General features: G+C 46.7%; 1 protein-coding gene across 1 annotated transcript in view; it reads left to right on the top strand.

Annotated features, from left to right (window-relative positions):
- Positions 1-22,253, top strand: part of CASQ2 (calsequestrin 2) — a 46,883-nt gene extending 24,630 nt beyond the window's left edge. Inside the window, exons 6-11 of the mRNA XM_019527656.1 lie at positions 2,584-2,714; positions 4,947-4,992; positions 13,452-13,506; positions 14,795-14,895; positions 15,299-15,373; positions 18,729-22,253. Coding sequence (XP_019383201.1) covers positions 2,584-2,714; positions 4,947-4,992; positions 13,452-13,506; positions 14,795-14,895; positions 15,299-15,373; positions 18,729-18,911 — 591 coding nt within the window. The 3' untranslated portion in view covers positions 18,912-22,253. The remainder of the gene's footprint in view (positions 1-2,583; positions 2,715-4,946; positions 4,993-13,451; positions 13,507-14,794; positions 14,896-15,298; positions 15,374-18,728) is intronic.
- The last annotated feature ends 3,331 nt before the right edge of the window (positions 22,254-25,584 follow it).

Genomic DNA, 25,584 nt, shown 5'->3' with positions numbered 1-25,584 from the left:
TGGTCTGGGCTGGGCTGTAGTTGTGGTTGCTGTTTGGTCTGGCAGCCTGATGTTTCCTCCGCCCTCATATACCCTTGCCCCAACGAGCCTAGTTTAAAGCCCGCCGGAGGAGGTCCACCAACCTAGAAGAGAACACACGCTTACCTTTAGGGGAAAGGTGGAGCCCATCCCATCCCATTTGTACAGACGCATGTCTTTACTGATATATGTTTTACAGGATGCAAATGTAACTCTTCTGTCAGGTGCTCCCCTATTCCCAGGCCCCTGTTAGAAGGGCTGGATTCAAATCTAGGGGTTTAACACTAACCACAGTAAAAAAGTAAAAAAACATTTGGTTGTCAGTAAAAAGTTTGCAGTAAAAAAAAATCTTGAGTTGGCAACTCTGCTCCACTGCAGTAATAGTTTTACACTGTGCTGCCCCCCCCACCAGGGACAACCTACTCGCCCTCACACCCTGATAGTCCTGACTATACCCCGCATCATGCTGCTTTCACCCAGCCTACCCCCCAGCCATAATCCTGCCAGACCTACTCCCCACATCCTAGCATGGACCCCCAAAAGAAGACTACCTTCTTATCACAATTCAGATGCAGAGCTTGGTTTGGATTTGCTAGTTTACCAACCAAGTTGAAGTACTTCTTTTCTGGGTTAGGCCTTACTCCGACTCAGGCCATTGCTGTCAAAAGCAGCAGTTGCTTGCAAGGGTTGGTCTACATATCTGACAGATACTCTACTAAGGGCATCTTTACATTTACTCTGGGCCTGGGGAGAGCAGGGATGGTTTAACTAAAGATCATTTGATGAGTTTTAGTTAAAGCAGTGGTTGTCAACCGGGGGTATGTGTACCCTCAGGGGTACTTAAAAAGATCCTAGGGGATACTCAGGTATAATGTGGCCGATAAATGCCGCGTGCACACGCACAGCTGCAACACAGCATGCAGGCGGCCAAGAGAGCAGCCGGGTCCAGCTGGTATGTATGTTGTGAGGGAAGGGGCCAGGGCAGGGGGAGGGGGCAGCTTGAGGCCCCAGCGGTAGGGGAGGGAGTGAGGCTGGGGCAGGGGCTGCCCAGCTGGGGCAGGGCGCCGGACTGAACTGCTCGGGAAGCAGTTCCCACCGCTGTGCACACCCCAAGAGGTCATGTGGGGCATGTGCCCCCAGATCTGCACAGCGTATGGAAGGATGCTACTGCGGGCTGGGCCAGGCTCTACCCAGAGGGGGATGAGCTGGGTTGTGCTCTGGGCGGGCAGCAATGGTGCTAGGAGAGGGCTACGAGAGGGGCTGTAGCCACCCCAAAATTTTGCTGTAGCCCCCCCAATAGTACCTTCTCAGTGCCACCGCTGCCTGCCCTCAGCACAGCCCAGCCCAGCCACTGCTGGGGACAGCCCAGTGCCAGCCCCAGCCCGCAGCTGCAGCCCACCCCACCTCAAGTGCAGATCTGGGGACACATGCCCCCTGTGCCCTTCCAGGGGTGCACTTGGAGACAGGAGCTAAGGTAAAGCCTGGGATGGAGCCACGGCTCACCTTGGGGGTGGGGGGAGGTGGCTCCTGCCGCTGCACGCACCCCTGGAGGGAATGGGGGTGTGTGCCCCAAGATCTGCATGGGTCAGGATGGAATATCACCGCAGGCTGTTCCCTGTGGGGGCTGGGCTGAGCTGTGCTCAGGACAGGTGGTGGTGGCACTGGGAGGGGGCTATGTGGGGGGCTGAAGCCACCCCAAAATTTGCTGTTGCCCCCCCCCATAACCTCCCCTCCCAGCACCACCGCTGCCCACCCCGAGCACAGCACAGCCCAGCCCAGCCCAGCCCCTACAGCGAATAGCCTGGCACTGGCCCGAGCTCACAGTGGCAAACCCAGCCCTCCCCAGTGCAGATCCGGGGGCACACACCCGCCTGCACCCTCCTCGGGGTGTGCATGGCTGCAGATGCCGCCCCCCATGCAGCTCAGCCCTGCGCCTCGCCCTGGCTGGGCAACCCCTGCCCCTGCTGCAGCCTCACTCTCTCCCCCACTGCTGGGCCAGCCTGCCCTTGCCCCGTGGGCAGATCTGGGTGCACACGCCCCCATGGCCTCCCAGGGTGCATGCAGCGGTGGGAGCGCCACCCCCTTTCCACGCCCTCCGGACAAGCCACTTGTGGCTCTGTTCCCCATTCTGCCCTGGCTGTGCAGCCCCAGCCCCACTCCTTCCCTCACCGCCAGGACCTCGATTCCCCCCCTCCCCCCAACCCCTTAAAAACAAGAAAAAAATATAAAGGGGTGCCTGAGGTGGAACTTTGAGAGAGAAGGCGTACACTAGTTAAAAAAGGTTGAAAACCCTTGAGTTAAAGCACCCCCACCACCATTTTGAATCATAGGAAAGCTGAATACATGTGACACTGAGGCTGCTGGATCATGCTAATTAGCACGCACCAGCATGCTCAGTAAATTGAATCTGCTCCAATGCACATGTCAGAGCAGGTATTGGGCACGTGTGTTGGTGCCCTAAGTGTGCTCAGGCCTATTGCTCTGCCATGAGGAAGATGTGTAGAGGCTTCTGATGGGCAGAGGCATGTTGTACTTACACCCTCATAACATCTGTGATTAAAACAGGTTGCAAAGAAGCTTGGTCTGAAGCTGAATGAAGTAGATTTCTACGAGCCATTTATGGATGAGCCTGTACATGTCCCTGACAAACCTTACTCGGAAGAAGAACTAGTCGAATTTGTGAACGAGCATAAAAGGTACAAAGACAGCTGAGCCATTCAGGCCATCAGCACTGGACTAAGAAGCCTCAGATTGCCAGGTCGCTGTCACTAGTTCAATATAGATCAGGGCGGGCAATTATTTTGGGCAGAGGCCTGCTTACTCAGTTTCAGCAAGCCATCAAGGGCCACATGACAGGCAGCCCAAGGCAGATTAATATTAATTTTCTAAATTTTTTAGGGGCCCCGTGGGCTGGATAGAAAGGCTTGGCAGGCCGCATCCAGCCCCCGGGCTGCACTTTGCCCACCCCTGGTATAGATGAAGATTACTACCACCTGCCAGCCATTTGGTGGTTAATGAGACATTAACTGGGTGAGTCTCTGCTGCATCCCTGGCATACAAAGTGTCTCCATCACAGTTGGCTTGGAGTAACACTGAGCTGAATTACAGACTGAATTGGAACTCAGCTCCCCTTCCCAAATGCAGTCCTTCTCAATCAGAAGTAAGGCAAAGTCACTGTGTGGGGAAGTCTGTACATTTCCTAGGCAAGATGGGAGGTCGACATCAGGTCTTCCTCTCTTTTTCTCCAAGTCCTTCTCTTCAAGCAGGAGAAATAGGAATAAGAGGCAGAAATCACTCAGCCAAATGCCAGGCTTGGAAAGAAGATCTCTGTCTGCTCTTAACCATCAACAGTGAAAATGCAACGGGAAAAAAAGATCTCTGGACCTCACAGATTTCAAGATGACAAGACAGGTTTGGTAGGAGAGAGGGGGAAACCAATAAACCATAATTTCTATCTGTACCAAGAATCAAAAGGGAAAAAAGAGGCAATTCTCCTGACATCAGGTGTCTGTAAAAACCCAGCCCATGGAGGTCTTGTCAGCCCATGAACTAGCAAATCACAACTTTCTTCACTAGTGCATGGTGTCACTATTCCACTGAAGCACTGAAAGAAAGAGCCAACTGGACTCATAAATTGAAGTGCATGTTTAAACCCCAAGAAAAACAGGGCAGAGAATCAGAAAGAGCCTCTACTAAATTTGAGTACAATTTCTAAACAACCCCCCCTTCCATTACACATAAATGTGTGGGAGCCCAAAAAAGGTTATTCAGCCTCGAATGCACAAACTCCACAGAGTCATGACTAAGCCTCACAATGTACCCATGAGACACAGCAGGGAAGTATGGCCTCCACTGAAAGGACCAGGAAACTGTGGTAGGGAGCAGTGAAAAAGTTTAGCAGTGATGAAGCTCGGCCAAGATCAGACAGCAGATTAGGGCAAAGCTGAGAACAAATGCCAGGAATCTTTATAGCCAATCTTCATATGATTTCATGATTTCTAGAGAAGTTCCTTGTTTATTTATATGCATTAAACTGGGAGCAGAATTTGATCCAGCACGCCATAACTGCTAGCTATGTCCTTACTTTCTGTTCTTCCCAGTCCTGAGCAGGTAGGTATCAGAATACCAAAAGAAGAGCAAAATCTACATAACAGTGCTGGTATAGTGGCATAGTGGTATGTACAACATTATGAAATGCTATGTTCTCCCAGGCTAGTTTCATAGCACAGGGTCGTTCTAAGGTTTGCATAAGCATTGACTGCTTATCTGAATCTAACTTCTCAGTTCTTTGGGAATTCTCATAGAGGTAGACTAGGCCAAATTCTGTTCTCAGTTATTTAAAAAAAAACTCATACCAGCAGAACTAAAGAGGGAACGAAGCTCATTGGTCATCCCAGGTCTGATGCTTGTCACCTTATACTTTGTCTTCGTAAAAATGTAATGGGCTAAATTAGCTACATGCGAAAAGGACAAACTGTGGTGTCTAGAACCAACTCTCCTGAACATCCTAAAACGTAATGGCATCCTGAATGTCACTCTCTGAAAAAGTGACGTTGTAGCATGATGGTCCAGAAATGATGTGAGGCAAGGATTTCTTAGGGTGAGATCTTTTATTGGACCAACTATGTATTCTTCCTCAGGAGAATGTCTTACATTCAAATGACTGTCTAACTTTATCCCAGCTACATAGTTGGTTCAATAAAAGATCTCACCCTAAGAAATCCTTGCCACTGTCTGAAAAACACAGCCACAGTGACCTCAGCAGGGTGCTGTCAGTATAAATGACAACAGAGTTTGACACAAAAGGTGCCTACTGCACACACCCAAAGCAAAAGGGGCTAGGGAGATAACCCAGGCCTTCTCCACTGGCACACAAGAGATGAATATTCTGCCTGCATCTGATGATAAGGATCCTTTGTTCTTTTCAGAGCCACCCTGCGGAAGCTGCGTCCAGAAGACATGTTCGAGACCTGGGTAAGTACATAAATGCAGGGAAGGTATCAATCTTCTGAAGCCTCTGGCTTTCAAGCTGCTACATGACAGCTCCAAGCTGATCCTGCAGCAACATTTTCCCCAGAACCTTTTGCTGGGCTTACAGACTCACTGGCCACATTATGCAGCAGGGAGAGCTTCATGCACACCTTCCAGCATCTAAGTCTAAATGGTATGTAGAAGAGCTTTGCTGCATAGAAACAGATGGTTGGACTGAGGCCTTGATCAGACAAAGGATAATAAATGCATAATGGTGAGAAGAGATATAAACAGTATTAACGGCAGGAACTCAAGCGTTCCTATATAAGCTCTTCACAGGTCATTCTTGGTTAGACAAGCAGTTCTTCAAGCCGCATAAACAATTAAACTGCCATTTCTACAGTATGGAAGAGGAAAGGCTATTCTCAGGTCTGAGCTGGTTCAAGTCATAACTCTTATTGATCCTCTGGCAGCGACTGCAATACAGTTATATTACACATCCTTGAGGAAGGAATTGTCTATTCAGCCATATTTTGCAGTGCAGGTGAGTCAGTCATGCGGTGTTGTTTCCAGATGGTATAAAGAACTTGAATGTTGTGAACTGTGATGTGTTACAGTCAAATACACCATCTGAAATTCAGGCTGGCATGGTTAGTAGATCTCTCACATCAGTAACAGAGCAACTATACCTTGATTGTAAGAGCTGTAGTATGACTAAGCTGCAGTTGAGAGGTTTTGAAGAAGTTAACTGCTGATTTGAAATATAAGAACACAGGCAAGAATTTCATACTTTGTCCTTCAACAAGAGAAAAAGAAGATCAGGGGAACTGTGGGTTCCTTACTGAATGGGGGAGGCAACCTAGTGACAGAGGATGCAGAAAAGGCTGAAGTGCTCCGTGCCTTTTCAGTCTTCATAGGCAAGGTCAGCTACCAGGCTACTGCACCTGGCAGCACAGTTTGGAGAGGAGGTGAGCAGCCAACACAGGCAGAAGAACTTAGGGACTATTTAGAAAACCTGGATGTGTACAAGTCCATGGGACCAGACACAAGGCACCTGAGGGTGCTAAGGAGTTGGCTGATGTGATTGCAGAGCTGCTGGCCATTATTTTTTAAACTTGTGGTGGTTGGGAAAGGTCCTGAATGATTCAAAAAGGGCAAATATGATGCCCATCTTTAAGAAAGGGAAGAAAGAGGATCCAGGGAACTACAGACTGGTCAGCCTCACCTCAGTCCCTAGAAAAATCATGGAGTAGGTGCAAAAGGAATCCATTTCTAAACACTTTGAGGAGAAGGTGATTACGAACAGTCAGCATGGATTCACCAAGGGCAAGTCATGCCTGATCAACCTGCTTGCCTTCTATGATGAGATGACTGGCTCTGTGGATGTGGGAGACCAGTAGATGTGACAGACCTTGGCTTTAGCAAGGCTTTTGATACGGTCTCCCACAGCATTCTCACAGGCAAGCTAAGGAAGTATGGGCTGGATAGAAAACTGGCTGGATCATCAGGCTCAGATGGTAGTAGTCAATGGCTCAATGTCTGGCAGCTGGTATCAAGTGGGGTGTCCCAGGCACTGGTGACATGTAGGGGGTGCACACAGGTGCATGTGCACCCCCTGAGCTTGGCGGTGCATCCCCTGCAAAAAGTATCGCCAACACCGCCAGCAGCATTTGTGGGCAGTCCCCAATCGCTTCTGCTGATCCTGCTGGCAGCATCTGCGGGTGGTCACTGACCGCTGGTCAGTACTTGCCACCCCTCCATTCCCCTGCCGCCAACACTACTGCGGCCGCCTGCAGGAGCTCCCTGCTCACCACCACCACACCCCCGCCGATGACACTGCCATCGCTGCCTGCGGGCGATTGCCCTGACCCCCCAGCCTCCAGGGGCACATGGTGTTCATGGTCCCAGGGGTAAGTCCTGGGGCCAGTTTTCTTCAGTATCTTCATCAGTGACAAAGAAGATGGCATAGAGTGCACCCTCAGCAAGTTTGCAGATGACAGTGAGTTGGGTAGGGCTAGGATTCAGAGAGACCTAGAGAAATTGGAGGATTGCATCAAAAGAAATCTCATGAGGTTCAATAAAGACAAGTGCAGAAGTCCTGCACTTAGGACAGAACAATCCCATGTACAGGCTGCAGAAAAAGACCTGGGTGTTACAGTCGACAATAAGCTGAATATGAGCCAACAGTGTGCCCTTGTTGCCAAGAAGGCTAATAACATACTGGGCTGCATTGGTAGGATTGTTGCCAGCAGATGAAAGGAAGTGATTCTTCCCCTCTATTCAGCACTGGTGAGGCCACAGCTGGAGTGCTGTGTCCAGGTGTGGCCCCCCCACTACAGAAAGGATGTGGACAAATTGGAGAGAGTCCAACAGAGGGAAACGAAAATGGTTAGGGGGTTGGGGCAAATGATTTATGAGGAGAGGCTGACAAACCTGGGCTTATTTAGTCTGGAGAAGAGAAGACTGAGGGGGGGATTTAATAGCAGCCTTCAATTACCTGCAAGGAGGTTCCAAAGATGGTGGAGCTGGACTGTGCTCAGTGGTGGCAAATGACAGAACAAGGAGCAGTGGTCTCAAGTTGCAGCAAGGGAAGCTTAGGTTAGATATCAGGAAATACTTTCTCACTAGGAGGGTAGTAAACACTGGAACAGGTTACCCAGAGAGGTGGTGAAATCTCCATCCTTGGAGATTTTTAAGGCCCGGCTAGACAAAGCCCTGGCTGGGATGATCTAGTTGGGACTGGTCCTGCTTTGAGCAGGCGGTTGGACCAGATAACCACCTGAGGTCCCTTCCAACCCTAATTTTCTATGATTCTATATACTTTGACTTTAGCAAGGCTTTTGATATGGTCTCTTGGGTTTAGGGTTTTTATTTATTGTTTAAATATAGTTTAGATATCCAGGCTGAAATACTGCATCTGTTGAAGTTAGTGGAAGTTTGGGGCCAGATTTTAATGTTGGTCTATTATTACCATACTAGCTGAAACCCACAAAACATTTGCGATTAAATTTTTATTGCAAAAGTATTTCTTTAAATACAAGATTTTTAGTTATCCTTTGACTGAATACTTTAACAGAATCAAAACTTCATACCCTCAAAAAGACTACATAAAGCTGTCCATGTGTAAATACAGGCTTAGGAATATAAGTACATATTTTGTGAAAAGTCTGACCTTGTGACTTGTTTATAGTCATGGAATAAGAAGTTTCTTGTACACATGAGGAAACTGCCCCTTTTAGTGGTTTAATTGCCCTTTTTAATGATTTAATTGCATAATAGTGTACACATTCGGCAGCATGTTACAATTAAATTTTATAACAGCGTACACGTTCGGCAACGTATTTCGATTTAAATGTCTTTTTCACGTAGCAAATTAAAATACATCCCATGTAGTTTAGTTTGTTATGTAACAAATTACAGTGATATTCCTCAAATATACAAGGGCTCTCATCTGAAGAGGGTGGTGGGGACAGTGCATAGGGCGCTGGTAGCCCGGGCATGCTCTGGGAAGCTCAGGCTTTGGTGGGCTTCCAGGGCCCCATGCACTGTCTCCACTGCCTCTGGCTGTCAGCATGTCCAGCCGCCCTCCTGCCACCTTCCTGGGGCAGCCATCCCATTCCTGGGCAGTCCCAGGTGGTGGAAAGGCCATAGGGACCACCAAGCCCAAGCTTCCCCGACCACGCCTGGGCTTCCAGTGTCCCATGCACTGTTGGATTCAGCAAGTGGTGCCTGTGAGCTGAGGCTGCACCTGTGCAGGTAGCACCCTGCCTGGGCAGCCTCAGGGGGCACCGCCACTGCAGAGGTTAAGCACCAGGCCTCCCCGCAGCTCAGGGGCTGAGTGACCCAGTGGCAGCTTGTGCGGGCAGGCTCCGCCGAGGCAAAAAAAAACAAACAGCAATGGGCCTGATCTTTTTTTTTTCTCCCAGAGCCTGCCTACATTTACTGTGGAGCAAGTTTTTGGCAGGTTGCACAGCTCCAGAGCTGTGGGGGACCCCGGTGCTTCCCTCTGCAGTGGTGGCGCCCCCCAGGCAGCACCCACCTGCTGGCACCCTGCCCGGGGCATCCCAGGGGATGCCACCACTGCAGAGGGAAGCACCAAGGAAGCTCACCCCCAGCCGTGGTAGAGGCAGGCAGGCTCCAGGGAAAAAAAAAAGGGGGATTAGGCCCCTCACCACTTTTTTTTTTCCTTCGGTGGAGCCTGCCTGCTCCACAGCCGGAGCTCCCAGTGCTTCATTCTAGCTCTGACTTGCCTGCATATCTGTTTGAAATGCCTCAGGATCTATAATAATTACATGCTTATTCGGTCTGTCCGGAGCACTCCGATTGGTTGTTTCCATAAGCACTATGATTGGCTGCCAAGACAACAAGTCAGAGTGCTCTGGACAGACAGAATAAGCCTATTACTATTATAGATTTACTTGAATATAAAATGAGGTTTCCCCCACAATCAGCAGTGAGAAAATAGCTCTCTGTCTTACAATTGCATACAAGGAACCTCATTAAATACATTGTTTATCGTTGAACTGCTACCCAATCAGAATGGGCTCAGGAATGGAAAACAGCTATGAAGTTGATCAAAACACAGCCAGGACTGAGTATGACTACAAAACATGTGAGCCATATTGGGCAAATATACTGATGGGAACCATTTCTTTGTGGTCCTTAAAAAAAACCACCAGGGAATTTCCCCCAGGAGGGACAAAGCACTGGGCCTAAAAGTAGTGCAGCACCAGGCTGGCACTTAGAAAGACTAGAACAAGCTCCAACATACTTCCCTGGTACTAAAAATGCTGAAGGAAGCCTTTTTTTTTTTTTTTAACCGTTAGAGGAAAAAGAGCAGGTGCTTTCTCCACAAAGAAGTAGCACAGGCCCTGGAGATACTGCAATACTGGCCAGTCCTGGTATTCCCTTGGTGCCAAAAGGCAAAGATGCCAATAAGCACCTACTACAAGAATAAACCAATGCAACCTATCTGTATAAAATATACAATAGTGCCCCATTGTGCTCAGTCCCCCTCAGCACTGACTCTTTTCCAAGTCATGGTAAGCAACTACACTGAATACATTTTGACCTCTTCTCCACTCCCACAGATGACCTAAATGTCTGGCAAATATCACCCAACTGGGTCCCAAACAGTTCACCCAGAATCCCTCTATTGCCCCCTCTCGCAACTGGTCACATATGATTAGTGTGGCCTCACCCTCCATGAGGTGAAGCCAGACCAAGTTGCACTGAACTTCATCTGAATATATTTTTTTGGAGAATCCCAGCACACATGACAAGACCACCCAGTTCCAGTCATAAATGGAGGGCTAATTAGCACATGAATCTTTTGTGAGGAGCATATCTGGAGTACACACACATACTAAGCAGTGCTGAGCTATGGGGTAACCATAGCTTGAAATGCTGTTGTCTCTGCTGGGGCCCAGCCCAGTGAATTATATGGGAAATCATGAGCCTTTTTGTTTTGGACTAATATCAGGCATAGTTTGTACTTTATCTAAGGAGATACAAAAGTTCTGCTTAAAAGTATGTTTGTGAAGTACCCATACCAAGACCTGTGTCAACTTAAAAAAAAAGATGAATTGATGCATTTTGTCATTTTCTTCATATATTTGCTCCTCGTTTACATGTGCTCAGGGAGAGCAGGGTCTGACAATAGGAGAGAAGGAGAAAGGGCTATAAGGAGATAAAGCTGAGGGGACAGAGGGCAAGGTGGGCCATCTGACCCCCCAGATTTATTTTCCCTGATGTAGCAGTGTGGAGAGTGCAAATCCAAGGCAAACATCCAATAATTAGATTGCATACTTGGAAAAATATAACAAATTTGTAAGTTTCCCATATCTAGAATCTAATTATTGGGGGGTATCTTATAATCAGGGTCATCTATATTCGAGCAAATATGGTAAATATATTATAATTAGGCTTGGCAGAATTCCATTTTTATTTTTTATAATTTCAACATATAATATCAATGTTTATTTTTAAGCATTTATTTTGATTTTTATTGATTTGAATTTTCAGGATTTCGTAAAATTATGGGTGTTGGGGCAAACAATTTACTAATGGCAAATGTAACTACTGTAGAACTGCTGCCAAGGACAGAGTTTGCTGAGCGACAGAGCTGCCATCGGTCTGGGCTCTGCTCACCTGTAGCTCCCGCATCCGTTTTGTCACTTCATCTTCTTTTCTTCCCAGTCCCCTGGGGTTTCTGGGACTTGCAGTCCAAACTAAAGCCAGCATGGTTCTGCATGACTGCTCCCCGTCATCACCAAGGGATCCTAGTTTTTGGGTTTTTTTCTAATTTAAAAAAATCCCCAATTTTCAGTTAAGAACAAGTATCCCCAAATACACCTATTCCCATTATTTAAATGAAATGCCACTCCATATAAATCTATATATTAGTAAATCACAGGAAAATGTGGACTTGGGGTTATTTTTTAACTGAAAATTGGAGATTTTTTTTAAATGAGAGAAAACCAGGATCCCCGGTCATCGCATGCTCTATCAGCCATCATTTTTCTTCCATCCCTCTTCTATAAATTTCAGTTATTAGCAATTGAAATAGATTGAAATATTCTTCATTGGTCTGTGAGTGTGTGGTGAGCTCAACATCTATAAACGTTTACCAATAAAAATTGAATCCTGCCAAGCCTAGTTATAATAATGAATCTTAAGGAAAGCAAGGATTGTCAGATTACTAAAAAATACTTGAATACAGAATTTACATGCACTAGATCAGGAAATTTTTATCTGAAAGAGACCATGACTAGATTCGGGTCTCAGTCACACAGATGTAATTCCTGAATAACTGCAGTGATTTCAGTGGAGTTACTCCAGGTTTACATCAGGGCCTCTGAGATTAGAATCTGCTCCCATTTGATCAGTGATTTTCAAACTTCCTGGAGTCATGGGACCCTGTCATTTCACCCCTTCTGCCGTGGATCACCTACCCCCAGGTCCACAGGCCTTGTGAGCTGACATGGAGCTAGGCAACCCAGCCTGGCAATGGCAGCACACTGCCTCCTGGCCCACACTGCCATTACCCCCCAAAGGCCATGTGAACCCCGTGATGACCTGCTGTGGAACCCCAGGATTCTGCGGAGTGCAGTTTGAAAACCTTGTCTAAAACAGTGATCGTTAACCTTTGTAAAACTCAAGGCACCCCTTCATAAGCACAAGGTACTCCTTTGAAAATGTCAGATATTAGTTTTCACTTGGTTTTTGACTACAGAAAAATAACAGAGCCATTCTTCTCTTGCAAAGAACTCAGAAGGCCCACAGCAGGTCAGAATGTGTTTAAAAATATGGATTCCTATGGGAAATCGCTGGGTTTATCTTGTGAATCATATTATTTCCATCCCTAACCATGTTACTATTGCGTGGCATCTGGCAGCACCCCTGGAAGGATCTCAGGGCACCTCCAAGTGTTGCAGTACCCCAACTGAGAATCACCGGACTAAGTTCTAAGATTTTGGTATTCCATCAAGATATGATCCTGCTCACAAATAACAAGGAAAAAGCAAAAGTGCAAGCTACGCAGCCTCTGATCTGATTCCTGCAGTAAATCTGTTCAAAGGGTCTCTGTGAAATTGCAATTTCCCCAAAGAAGCTAGCAAAAAGCCAGCACTCGCTATTGTTTTTAAAGATAATGTTTTCCACTTAATCTTTTAGCACTTTTTTTTTGAGTTTTTCATAGTGGTTTTATCACCTCTGGACTCAAAGGGGAAAAAAATTAGCATTTAGATGGGAATTCTTTTCTCACATTAAAATCAATTGAAATGGAAACTGGGAATGACAGAGGGTGAGGAAGATGCAGTTCTTCCATGGGATAATTCTGAGGCTATATTCAGAGCAGGTACATGACAAACAGCCTGACAGACATGTCAGCCTTTGCCAACACCATTAGCCAGGCTCCCACTTACAGCTCTCAGGCAGAAAACCATTCAAGTTCCTCTGGCTGTTCTCATATAAACCTCCTCCAGGTCTGTCACAGACACTTCCCACCACTCCCATGCCTCCCTCAAGGACAATCCAATTTGAGTGCCCTTGCAGAGCCCCCAACCACACTTCGTGTTTGGACTGCCTCACTTCACACATTACACAGAAGGCTGGGTTGGCTTCTCTGATGCCAGTGGCCGCACATTCTGGCCACTGGCAGCACAGACCCACTTGCAGAAGCTGACAAATATCTCTATACTAACCATGTTCCCAGAGGGAAGGAGGTCCTCTACAGAAACAGTGCCTCTCTCCATCACTCCTAGAGGCTCATGGAGCCACGTTTACTTCTCTCTCTCTTTCACTGGCAAGATGCTCTTCTGTTCCTCATCCTCCTCATCCAAGCACTCCTTCTCATAGCATCTCCTTATTTCCAAATGCATCCCACATCAAGCCAACCACCCTCTCACATTGCCTTCTCCTCCTCCCTCCTGACTGGTCAGTAATAGTCTTGTTGTCCACAGGAGGATGACCTGGATGGAATCCACATCGTGGCCTTCGCTGAAGAGGATGACCCAGGTAGGAGACCCATTTTCCCTTTCCTGGGTTTGCCCACAGAAAGAAGGAAGTTTATTAGGATCAGCTCTGACTTGTATTGTGCTTGATTGATGGGAGCCTCACACATGGTCTCACTTTTGAGAGCTCAAATCCTTAATCATCATACCTGCTTTTGCTGATCAGTGTGTGAGTGTAAAAGAATATGTGGAAGTGACTCACTTGAAGACCCTTTTGCTCTCTTCCTTATTCCTACCTGGAGTCTGCCCTGCCCTAAACACAACAGGACATAGGGAAGTCTCTCCCCATCAGAAAAGCAGCCATGAAAAAGTTTTGCTCAGAAGGAGGCTTGTCTTCTGCCTTTCAGTTCAATTTTAATAATTTACCTGGCATGATAATATTTCCCAGAGCCAATGCAACCTGGCAGAGGGCTAGCCTGTTGGACCAGCTCAGCAGCCTTGCCTCCCTGGAGCCATGAGAATCCCACACCCAACCTAGGAAGCAGGAGACATGTCTTGCAGTGATCAGGAACCAGGACATTCCTGAAATTTTAACTGGGGAATAAATATATTCCAGCAGTTGCCCTCACTCTGATTAAGCAGCAAGGATTTTCAGTCTTCGTGATTCAAGACTTAAACTGGTCACCAGCAGAGGTCAGGAAGAAATTGCTCTTCTCTCTAGTACAGCATGGCACAAAGAGGTGGTTCATGATCAGACTACCTCTTCTATAGTTTTTAACACTGGCCACTGTTGGAGATAAAATAATGCACTATATGGGGAAACGGTTTGTTTTGCATGGCAGATACTGCCCATTTACTGCAAAGACTGAGGAACTTGGCATTTAGGATTCTTATTTAGGTTTCCCACCCCTCCTCCCACCAGCTCTGCCACCAGTTTGCTATAGGACTTTGAGTAAATCACTTAGGGTGAGTTTTTGAAAGCACATAAGTGATTTAGGAGCACAAGTCAACAAAAGTTCATTGGATTTGTGACACTAAATGGGATAGCTTTTATTTTAAAAATCCTCCTTTCAATCATGCCATGCCTTGATTTACCCTTCTACAATAAGGGGATAATGATAGTGACCCATTTCATAGAAGGATTATAACACTTCATTTATGATTTGAGGAAAGGCCCTCGAAAATTTTTATCATGGAGCAGCTATAATCTTAAGACACACAAAGTAGCCAAGAGCTTTATACATGAAGAGTAGACTTGTCCATCCTCCTTAGCCTCGAGGTTGTAAAAGCACAAGGAGTTTGTATCCCTGTCTTTGTGTGATTGGGACATATTGGTTCATGTATCATTTCAGATGGCTATGAGTTCCTGGAGATTCTGAAGCAAGTTGCCAAGGACAACACCAACAACCCTGACCTGAGCATTGTGTGGATTGACCCTGATGACTTTCCTTTGGTGAGTGGCAGAGGGTCATTTCCCTCTTTAGCTGAGTGTATGTGAGCCTGTCCATCACCACAGAGCATGCACAGAATGTAGAGGAGAAAAAGAGACATGGGAAAAAGCTGAGAGGTAACGCATCAAACTAGGAGTGACCCCTTCGCATCCATGTTCTAGTCAAATTTGCATGCCGGACTTGATGAAATTGCTCTTGCTTTCCTACTTGTAAATGGATGGTGTAGGGGCAACCCCAGTGGTTGGCCCAGTGAACTGTGCCAAACAAGACAACCTATATGGGACTGACAACGCCAGACTCCAAATTCAGTGCTGCATGGTTGTTTTTGCCATCAGCCAGCTAGGTAGATTAGTAGGAAGAGGTTGTTTAAAGAGCCTTGCCTGAGCTTCTCTTTCTTTGCTGCAGCTTATCACCTACTGGGAAAAGACCTTCAAGATTGACCTATTCAAGCCACAGATTGGAGTGGTAAATGTCACGGATGTGAGTATCACAGGCACAGTAAATCTGATAGTTGTAGACTCAGAGGCATGAAGAGTGAAAGTCTGACCCATTGAAGTCAATAGGAATATTGCTGTTGGGTGCTGTAGGACAAGGATGGCACCCCTATGTACTGAAGAGAATAACAAATACCTGGACTGCTAGGGTGGGTGAAGCTGGATTTTGAATATCTCAGGCACATTCACATCTAGAGAATTGGCTTGGTCACAATTCTCCTATGTAGACATCTGAAGACCACCACTGTCCTGTGCAGAGTTGTTCCCTACAGCCTATTTTTCATCCATTTTAGTTTTAATGACTCATGCAGTGAAATTTCCATCATTTCCCTTGAAGTCTTCCTCCACTGGTCATTTGTAATAAGGTCCTTATTGAATGGCATTTTGCTGGTCTCAGCAGAGAAACAGAGCAGCAAAAAAGGACTTAAGGATGGAAAGACGGAAGAGGGTACTTGTAGGGTAAAAAAAAGAAGGGTAGAGGTTGGCTGTGCAAGGAAAGATGTTCACTAACGGAAAATAAGGAGCAGCTGCATAGGTAAAATATCTTTAAGAAGCTTGAGGCGGCAATATAAGCTGACACGGGTGGGAGCACCTTGCAAAGGATATCCTATAGCAAGGATTCTCTTAGGCTTCCACCCACTGGGATACAATGGGGTCCACTGGTACCTTGGAGAATTTGATCCAACAGGTAGTATAGCATCAGTAGGTGTACCTGCCTTTACAACCACTGGCAATCTGAGACCTCCACCTAAGACCTCAGCATGGGAGGGTTGTGGTGTTAACACAACAGGGAACAGAAGCACTGGACCAGGACACACCAGTTTTATGGAGTGACATGTCTGGTAGTAACCATGCCATTCTAAGTCTCTCTCTTTTTAATGGGCTTTTACTAAGCCCCAGTTTTCCACAGGCCTTACACATCCTGTAGGCACAGACTTTCCTCCCCAGCTGCACATGTCCTGCAGCCCAAAACCAGACTTTCCTCCCCAGCTGCACATGTCCTGCAGCCCAAAACCAAAGGCCCTTTTCAAGCCAGGTTAATGTTCAATCACAAAAACATTCCTGACTCTTAAGAGCTTGAGTTGTGACGGGGAGAAGGCATAATCTTGGTCAATGCCAGAGGCAGGCAGGGGGACTGAGGAGGGGAACTCCTGTCCTATCTATTCAACAGGCACCTCTAACACATTCCACAGTCCAGCCAGCTTGGCATGCAAGGGCTGAGCCCTGCCTTCATCCTGCCTAAAAATATGCCCTAGGGCCTTAGTGCTGCCAGCAGCATTAACAAGTCCCCTCTGCCACTTTGCATTGGCTGGTAAAGAGCCCCACAGCAAACCTGGCACAGAACAGATCATGCAGAGGAAAAGGGGGAGTTCTCTGCAGCTGCTTCTTTCCCTGCACATGCATGTGTCCAAGGTGGGGGCAAGCACAAGTTAGCTCTGGGTATGTACAGCAAAACCGGAAGTGGAGCAGCACCACCTCTCAGCACTCCACAAACACATGGAATTTCCCTTCTGAGTTGGCAGTGTTTTTAAGCCCTGCCACTGTGTTACCATGGAGAGTGCAAATGAACTCAAAACATACCCATGTGTTACCACTGCAGCTGCTGAGTCCACGGGGCTCAGCACCTCAGAGGATCAGACCTCGGGTGACTCAGTCACTGCCGTTGTGTTACTTGCTGGGGTCTCCAGAGCATTAAATCTTAGTATTAAAATGCTCCTTTTTCTACTATGTAAAGATTTGTTCTAGGAACATGTAGCACTAATGTCAGGTTGCCAGCTCTTTGTGCATTTTTTGACAGTTGCTTAGGGGCACGGTTCTACTCCCAGATCAACAATCAGCTGTAGAGTCCTATGTACATCATACAAAAGAGCATGATAAAAGAGACCTCTCTCTTCATTCTGACAAGATTATCTAAGAATATCTAACATAGAAGCCAAATTCGCAGGCTTTTGCAGGGAGGGCAGTTAAAATCACTAAAAGGAGACAGTATATAACATGAAGAGGAGCTGTCTAGATGGATAGTTGCTTTGGAATCACAGTCTCTTTGAATGCACCTGTTCTCTTAATGTGATATCTGCAGTTAACGGCATCAGTAGGAATCTGAATGTTAATTTGAATGGGGGGGGGGGGCATCTGCACGTGTGCTTTACTGCAGATGGTTAATTAGCTCCACGGTAAAGTGCCACCGTTGACATGTGACACCATTAGGCTGGAGTAAACTAATTAACTCTGCTGTAGGATAGTACTGCCTGACTCAAACACTATCCTATGGCAGAGTTATTTACTCTGCTGCAACGCACGTGTAGATGCTGAAGGGGCAGGCTAGGGCACAAGGGTGCTTCAGTGCAGAGGCTGCCTGCCAATTAGCCCCACACTGTAGCACCCTTGTGTCCCAGCCAGCCCCTCTACAGCACATTGAGTTGGTGGTATGGGCGGCTCCAGGCTGGCTGACTGGCCCCCCAGATCCCCTGTCAACTGGGACTGTGCCACCCTGACTCAACGTGCTATGGTCCTGGGTGCACATGTAAATCCTGCACCCAGGAGCAATAAACTCCAGTGCAAACTGCATTGGAATTTATTGCATCACATTGGGCATTTATACACATACTTTTCTGTCCTACGACGAGCCAGAGATCCACCACTTCGGAGCAAACTCGATTAATCAAGTATGCGCCGCACACAAGCTGAGGCAAACTATGCTGTGCTGCATGCAGTTGTATAAGCAGCAAAAGGCATGTCAGTGAGCAGAAAATAGCAGCAGTGTGCTTTTGAACTAAAGCCCCTCCAATGTGTTTTAGTTCAAAAGTGTGCCACCACCATTTTCTCTGTGCTGACGTGCATTTTGCCACTTATAGAACTGCAAGTGTCACAGCCAGACACTTTTCAAAGTGCCCAGCGCTGTGGTGCTCACATGTATAGAAATGCCCATTAATATCATGTGTAGATGCACCCAGGGAGAGATACAGAGGGACTGATGGACATGTAAAATAATCCCACCACTCCGAGGGATAGACAATAGGAAAAAAAATCTCATCCAATGGTGTGGTATTCTCTGGCTGATTCAGGCACTTAAATAGCTTTAAGAATAGTTTAAGAATGCAACTATCACAGATTTACTATTTACTCCTTGTGGACTAATTCTGCCAGCCCCTGCTGCACACATAAAATAATCCACCATTCCTAGGGATAGACACAAAGTAATCCTAGTGCCTTCTCAGAGAAGTGAGTTAATCTTACCACCCCAGGAAGTATATGAGCTAATCCTAAAACTGCCCCATGTTAGAAGCGAGCTAATCCCACCTTCATTCCATGTGCATCCCTCTTCTTACCTGTCCTTGCAGGCCGACAGCATCTGGATGGAAATCAAGGATGATGATGACCTGCCCACAGCTGAGGAGCTGGAAGACTGGATAGAAGATGTGCTTTCTGGGAAGATAAACACTGAAGATGATGACGATGATGACGATGACGACGATGACGACGATGACAATGATGATGATGATGACGATGATGATGATGATTAGATTTGACTCTGTATGATCTGAGTTCAGGATGCTGACCCATTCTCACTTAGGGCAGGTGGCTGTCCCCCATGAGTAGCTGTCCCATCAACTAGGACATCTAAAGACTCTTTCCAAGTATCATTGGACATCGGTTTGCTCTTCCTTTCTTCCCCACCCCTGCTCTCAACCTCCTTGCCAAAACGCTTACTGGCCTGATTTTCAGCAGTGCCGAACAACCACAGGGGAACGTCCTCCACCACTGCCCTACCAAGCAGCATGGTTAAGGTCACAGAATCCTGAAAATTCCACTGCAGGAGTCCAGTGCTACTTCATGGACAGTGCCATCAACAGCAAGTTGGTTTTTTGTTTATTTTATCCCTATAACTTTTCAACTATCCACATCATAAAGGACTAGTCCCCTGGTACAGACCTATGGAAAACACTCCCACCCAAACACATGAAGCCCACCCAGATTGGAGAGTGCATCATTGCAAGCTAAGGTGAGCTTGGGAAAAAAGTAGAACACCAGATCTTCAGGCTCCTGAACTGCAGGAGTTCAGGTCTAGGTCTGAATCCACACTCTGAGGCTCAGATTCAGTGAGTCTGATCTGAAACACTGGTGGTTTTCAACCCCAAAGCTTTGAAGTAGTCATGATCCAGGTCTAAACTCTACTACTCTGACCCAGCTGTGTCATAGATGGAACCAGAACACCATATAAGAGCTCCATGTGGGAGATTTGCATCTGGATCTGAATTCTGTGGGTCAAGTCTATTTCATCTTTCAAATGAACTTCGACTGTGTTATGGTTGTTGCACTGAGACATGCAATTGGAAATACAGTCTGAAAGCACAAACCCCTGCAGTTACAAACCAAGAGAAACATCCCTAGGGAATCCATCCCATTCTGCATGACTACAACTCCAGAGGTCCCTGCGTGACATCTTTTTCCATGAACAGTGCATTACGGGCAGAAAGATCATTCCAGCTGTACCAGATACACTGGTTAGCTGGATAATCTTGATATGGCACCTTGCAGTGAAAAGATTCAGGTTGTTTGGCTTTTAATTAATCATGACCGATTTTCAAAATGATATTCCACTTAGATGCATTCATGTATTTTTGGTGCTATGGGTTTCTCTCCTTTTTGCTGCCAACTCTATGGGCCACAAGAGCACTAGTTTTCAGTCCAGGGGTCACTCACAATGGGAAGGTCCATGTGACCAAGGTCCAGTGCTGCTATCCATGTGAAACCTGCATGCTGGCCCATTTGACATCTTTAGGTCTCCCAGTTCCCCACGCCTGCAGATTTCCATTGTCCTAGTCTTATTGGGTTCTATGCAAGCACAACTCATGGGCAGTCTAGGGATACTTTTGCCCTTTTATCTTCAGATTGTTCTGCCTTGTTAGCTTAGTTAGGGTTTACTTCTAACCTTATCAGAGAAACAGCCTGTGGTTCTGATCTTACTTATGCAAGAAGGAATCCAGAGTAATGATTAAAAATCTGTGAAATTGATAGGGTAGAATTCATGTAAGTGGGCTGAAAATCAGAAATCAGTGGGCCACTGTGTTAATGTAAATTAGCCTATGGGTTACTCCACTAAATTGTCCTGTGTAGGTGAACTGCGAAGCAAAAAGTTACATATTGTGAATTTGCCAATGTGTGTGTGTACATTTGCCCTTTCCTGCTTCTTCATGTTGTATAGAGACTGATCCAAAGGTTTAAAATGTATCTGTTCAGGAGAGAGGGAGGGGAAGGATTTTCTATGTATTTACATCTGGAATGTCAGGATTTCAAACTTCACTTTGCTTTCAAGGCTGAAAGGCTTGGTAAAACCTTTGTAGAACCTATGGGAAATGTCACATGAGGCTGTAACATGAGTTGTGCCCCTTATTGCTTGCTGGATTGGGGTGGAGAGGTTACATTTTAGTCCTTCTCTGTTAGCTGAAGGGAGGGATGCTGCAGCTCTGTCTACAGCTACTGGCAATCTTCTTGTTCAGGTTCTGCAGAGTTCTGCCCAAGGTCCTCCAGCCCAAGAAATGAGGACCTGAGGATATGGACAGACAAACAAATTGTAGCAAGTTAAAAAGAGGACTCACTGCATGTCAGCTGCTGTGCTGTAGCTGTTTTGTGCATCCGCTTCTCTCCCATGGTAAGTGAAAGCTAAAGCAGGGCAGCTTAGCCTTGAATGAAAGAGGGCTGAGTTACCACAGTTTAGCTCCCAGCTACTGCAGGGTAGGAGCAGACAAATGAAAGTTACCAAAGGGTAGTTGATATGTAGTACCCCTCTTTTACCTCACTCTAATTTCTTCATCTCTTTGAGGAACCCAATATTTAAAAAACCCCAAAAAACGTTTTGCAGCTGAGGCCAGCTTTATGTATTCTAAGCATAGGAAACAGCAACGCCGACATTTTCCAGCTTTTCCTCTTCATTCGCTATTAAGGGACAAATCCCTCTTATGTTGCTCGTGTAGATGACTATATATTTGCCTTTAACAATTCTCATGAGTAAGGTAAGTGGGAATCCATGCTTCACAGCTGATCTGTTTGCCTTATAGTTTACAAGGATCATAAGCATTTTTGTACTCACAGGTCATCGTATTAACTGCAGCTCCCAAGGATTAGCCTGGTAATAAAACATATTTTAGTCACATAGAAACCGCTTGCATCTTTCTGCAATTATGAAGTGCTCTCATGAGCTGTTGAGGGATACAGGCTACAATTCCTTACAATGGTCTGAATTGGCCCATGGAAGCATTTTAGAATCCCAGAGGGAAGGCTCCTGAATGAAGATATTATTAAGCACAGGCACAAATTGGCAATTTTGAAGTGAAATTAATTTTGGTAAACAGGAAGAATAAAGGAGTTAGTTATTTGAACCGGGCTGAAGCCATTGCCACTGTAACAGGCAATGCCAAAATGACCGCTAGCTTCCTCTCTTCCAAACCTTTTCTACTCTAAGGATTGGTTTACATAAAGGTGATTTGCAATTGGCAGTGTATGGCAAGGGAAGTTCCAAGGTACTCTTACACTACTACAAAGGCATTTTATAGCAACACAGGCATTTTTCCCTTCTTCTGGAAAAACGGGCACTTAGTTTTCATCCTGTTCTTGCAGAGGTCAGCAATGGTGACTGGTCAGATGGGTTTCAGTGCTTTGTAAATTGGAACATAAAGCTTTTGCTTTGTATTATAAAATAAAAGGCTAATTCTGCAAGTGTCCTCCCCATTGTCCATGCAATTTAATGGGTTTTTTTGTACTATCTTTTCCTCCCCACTCCCAATTTCCCTAATGTGGCTTCTCCAATTCTCTTCACCCATGGATCAGATCTTTTAAACTTTAATTAAAAAGCTGAAGATGTTTAATCCTCTCGTCTCACTCTTCTTTTAAAAAGGAATGCAATTTTAAATGAAGGAAGAAACTCTAGTCAGGATTGAAAGCCAGAAACATTTAGAATCCCCCTAAATATTCAGTAGTTTGCAGTCTCTTTTCAGTGGTTTTCCAACTCTGGTTCAGTCAAAGCCATTTTACAGCATAGGACAATATCTTATTCCTTTTTGGGAAGAAAAGGGGGATTAAAATATTGGTGTGTTACATGTTGTGCCCCACCAGCTATTAGCATGTTCTGAGCTTGGATTGGTGGGAGATTGGTGTGCTTTGTGCTGTGATTGGCAGGACACTTGGGCAATCTGTGTTGTGATTGGTGGGAGGCTATGGAGTGCCATGCTGGGATCAGTGAGCAACTGGTGTACCCCCTGCAGTGACTGATGAAACACCAGTGCACACGCAGTAGTGTGATTGGTGGAATATGGGATAGTCTCTGCCATTGACTCTGCCAAGCTATGCTATGCTATGCTACCTGTACCACTGACCGGAGGTTGTTTGAGGTGCTGTGCACTGTAGCTGATGGCTTTTAGCCTCTTGCTCCTATAATTGCTTCCTTGGTATTGACCGATCATGCATTAAACAGCTACCATTCAGCTTTCCTGATTAACAGCTAGAAAGGATTGCCATTGCTTTTGGATGGGAGATGGTGCCTTTACTTTTGGTCCATTAAGCCCTAGGCTGCGTGGGCTTCTGTGAAATAGGATTTGTGGTCTCATCCTCTTTCCCCAACAACAAGGACTCACAGCCCAAAAACCACCAGTTAGCACTAAAGAGACTTTTTGTTGTCGGTTGCAGCAAAGAGACTGAACAGGCTGTGGGGAGAAAATTGCTGGACTTGGAATTGCTCTAGGCGTTTTTTTCTGCCATACCACTGAGCCACAACAGTGGTAGCAATGTGAGTGAATTTACCCTTTCACTCTTGCTGCCTGGGTGGTACGTGCTGAGGACAAAAACAGACAAATCCACCCCCTGGCATTATCTCTCTAAGAGTTTTTAAGTGGTAAAATAGATTTATCCTTCATTTAAATTAGTAATTTTTTTAATCAATATGTGGTAATAAAGAACTCAGAGAAGATTTTAAAATGTTTTCCTCTGAATGGGTCTTCTAGACATCACATAGACATAATATGTTAGCTCTCATATTTTAGCAGTGAGCTCCTTTCTCCAGAAAGTTAACTGACACTTTTAAAGAGGTAATAACAAAATGCAGAAAAATGAAGGGCCTGTGCTTCTGTGTCCCTCTTTGTGGCTGCTTCATGCTGGACAGTTAATTAAAAAAAAAAAACTAGAAAACTAACTGCAGCCGCTACTGCAGGGATCTGGAAAGCCACCCAGGTGGCAATGCAGTTCCTTGGCTACCTTGTCTCAGTCCGTAGATGAGAAGCACAAGGGCAAGGAAAAATGGTGTGGTCATTGAGCCACTGCATCTTGTTTCTAATAGTCCCTTGCCTCCTCATTTGCTTAGCTTTTGCTCCTTTGTCATCATTTCCCTGGCACTCCCGTAAAGACCTGAATTCTCAATGCCCAACAGGCAAAGACAACCCTATAAAACACAGCATTCCTTTCAGGCACTTTTATACTGATCATAAAGATGTAAAAAAAGTGACCTTTCCACATATCTTGGAGATCCTAAGAGAAGGAACCAAAGGCCCAGTGAACTGGAGACTCATTATTTTGGGGCAGTGTTAAACCACTTAAAATTAAAAGGGCAAGGAAAATCCATGGGAAATCAGACATAAAAGACTACAGGATATCCAAGGGATGTGTTTGCTCCTTCCCCCTATTTTGAAGAAAAATTAACATCCTCAAGAGAACACAACAATCTTGGAGGACTTCCTTTTCAGAATGGTGCTGCTCAGACAGGCACATGTGTGTGTGCATGCACATGCGTGCGCACGTGCACACATACACAGAGCCAGGATCCTGAGTACCTTTCTGTGTTGCTATCTGTGACTATCTGTGCTCCATGCCTAAGAAATGACTCTCTGGTTTGTTAATGAGAGCAAACAGAAGTGCTGTTTTATTTCTGGACAATAAATTAGCAGACTGGAATGTCTCTGATCCTGCTACTCAATTCTAGAGTCCCAGGAAGGATTGACTGGTTTTGGAAGCCCAGTCCGTGGCCACCCCTTACACCAGGGGTGGGCAAAATAGGGCCTGTAGGCCGCATCTAGCCCATGGAGGGGCTCTGTCCAGCTCACAACAAGCCCCTTGGTTCTGCCTGGCCCAGGCACCACCTGGCTGTAGTGCATCCTGTCGCCTCCTGGACATGCATCAGGACTGGGGCGGCTCCACAGCAGGATTGCCTTCCTAGGCAGCCCAGGCGGCAGTGGCTCCTTTTGGCTGCTGCTGCCACTGCTGCACCCCAGGGTACCAGCAGGGACCCACACATGCAGCCCTGACCCAGCACACCCCACACCTGCTCCAGACTTGCCCATCCAGGCTCAGCAGCGGCAGCAGCAGTGGTGCCAGGCAGATACCATTGCTTGGCACAGGAGGAAAGTAGCTTCTTCCCCTCGCTGCTGCCAGACAGTTCTTGGTACAGGCGCCCAGAGCCCATGCTGCACTGGGCTGCCCTGCGCTATCACCGCTGCCATGCTGGGCAGCCCAGAGGTGGTGGTGATGGCAGTGTAGATGCAGAGCAGCCCGGCATGGTATGGGCTCCAGGCAGCTGCAGCAAAAACTGCCCAGCGGCAGGCAGGGGGAGGGGCACTTTCCCCCTGTGCTATGCAACAGTTTGTGCCTGGAGCCACTACTGCTGCTCAGCCCGGACGGGCGAGTCTGGAGCAGGCACAGTTGGGGCTGCATATATGAGTCCTCACCAGTACCACAGGGTTTGGGCCAGAGGCAGCTGGAAGGAGCCACCACCACCTGAGCTGCCTACAAAAACAATCCTGCTGCAGAGCTGCCCCAGCCCCAAAGCATGCCCAGAAGCAGCAGGACGCACCACGGCCAGACAGGGTGGAGTGGGCACAGAGGGCAAGGTGGGGCTGAATCTATGCATTGCTGGCAGTGGCGGGGAGGCGCCACAGGTGCATGGGCTGTTGGGGGGCAGAGGTGGGTGCTGACCAGCTCAGGGGGGTGTGCACAGGGGACTCCCATGCACACCCCACCATGGCCACAAACCCTCTCCCACAAAACTCACAACTGTACCCTCTCCCACACAAACATCCCACAAACATCCCACACACACACCCACACCCTCCCCCACAAACCCCATACACACACCCATGTGCCTCTGGAGGGAGCCCTGCTTACTGCTACGCACCCACATCCCACCACATACACATACGCACATACACTCCCAGG

The sequence above is a fragment of the Gavialis gangeticus genome, unplaced genomic scaffold (genome assembly GCF_001723915.1).
Source record: "Gavialis gangeticus isolate Ggan-Ray unplaced genomic scaffold, GavGan_comp1, whole genome shotgun sequence".
Lineage (NCBI taxonomy): Eukaryota > Metazoa > Chordata > Crocodylia > Gavialidae > Gavialis > Gavialis gangeticus.
Note: the sequence above shows the minus strand (reverse complement) of the source record. Positions and strands in the feature narration are given on the sequence as shown.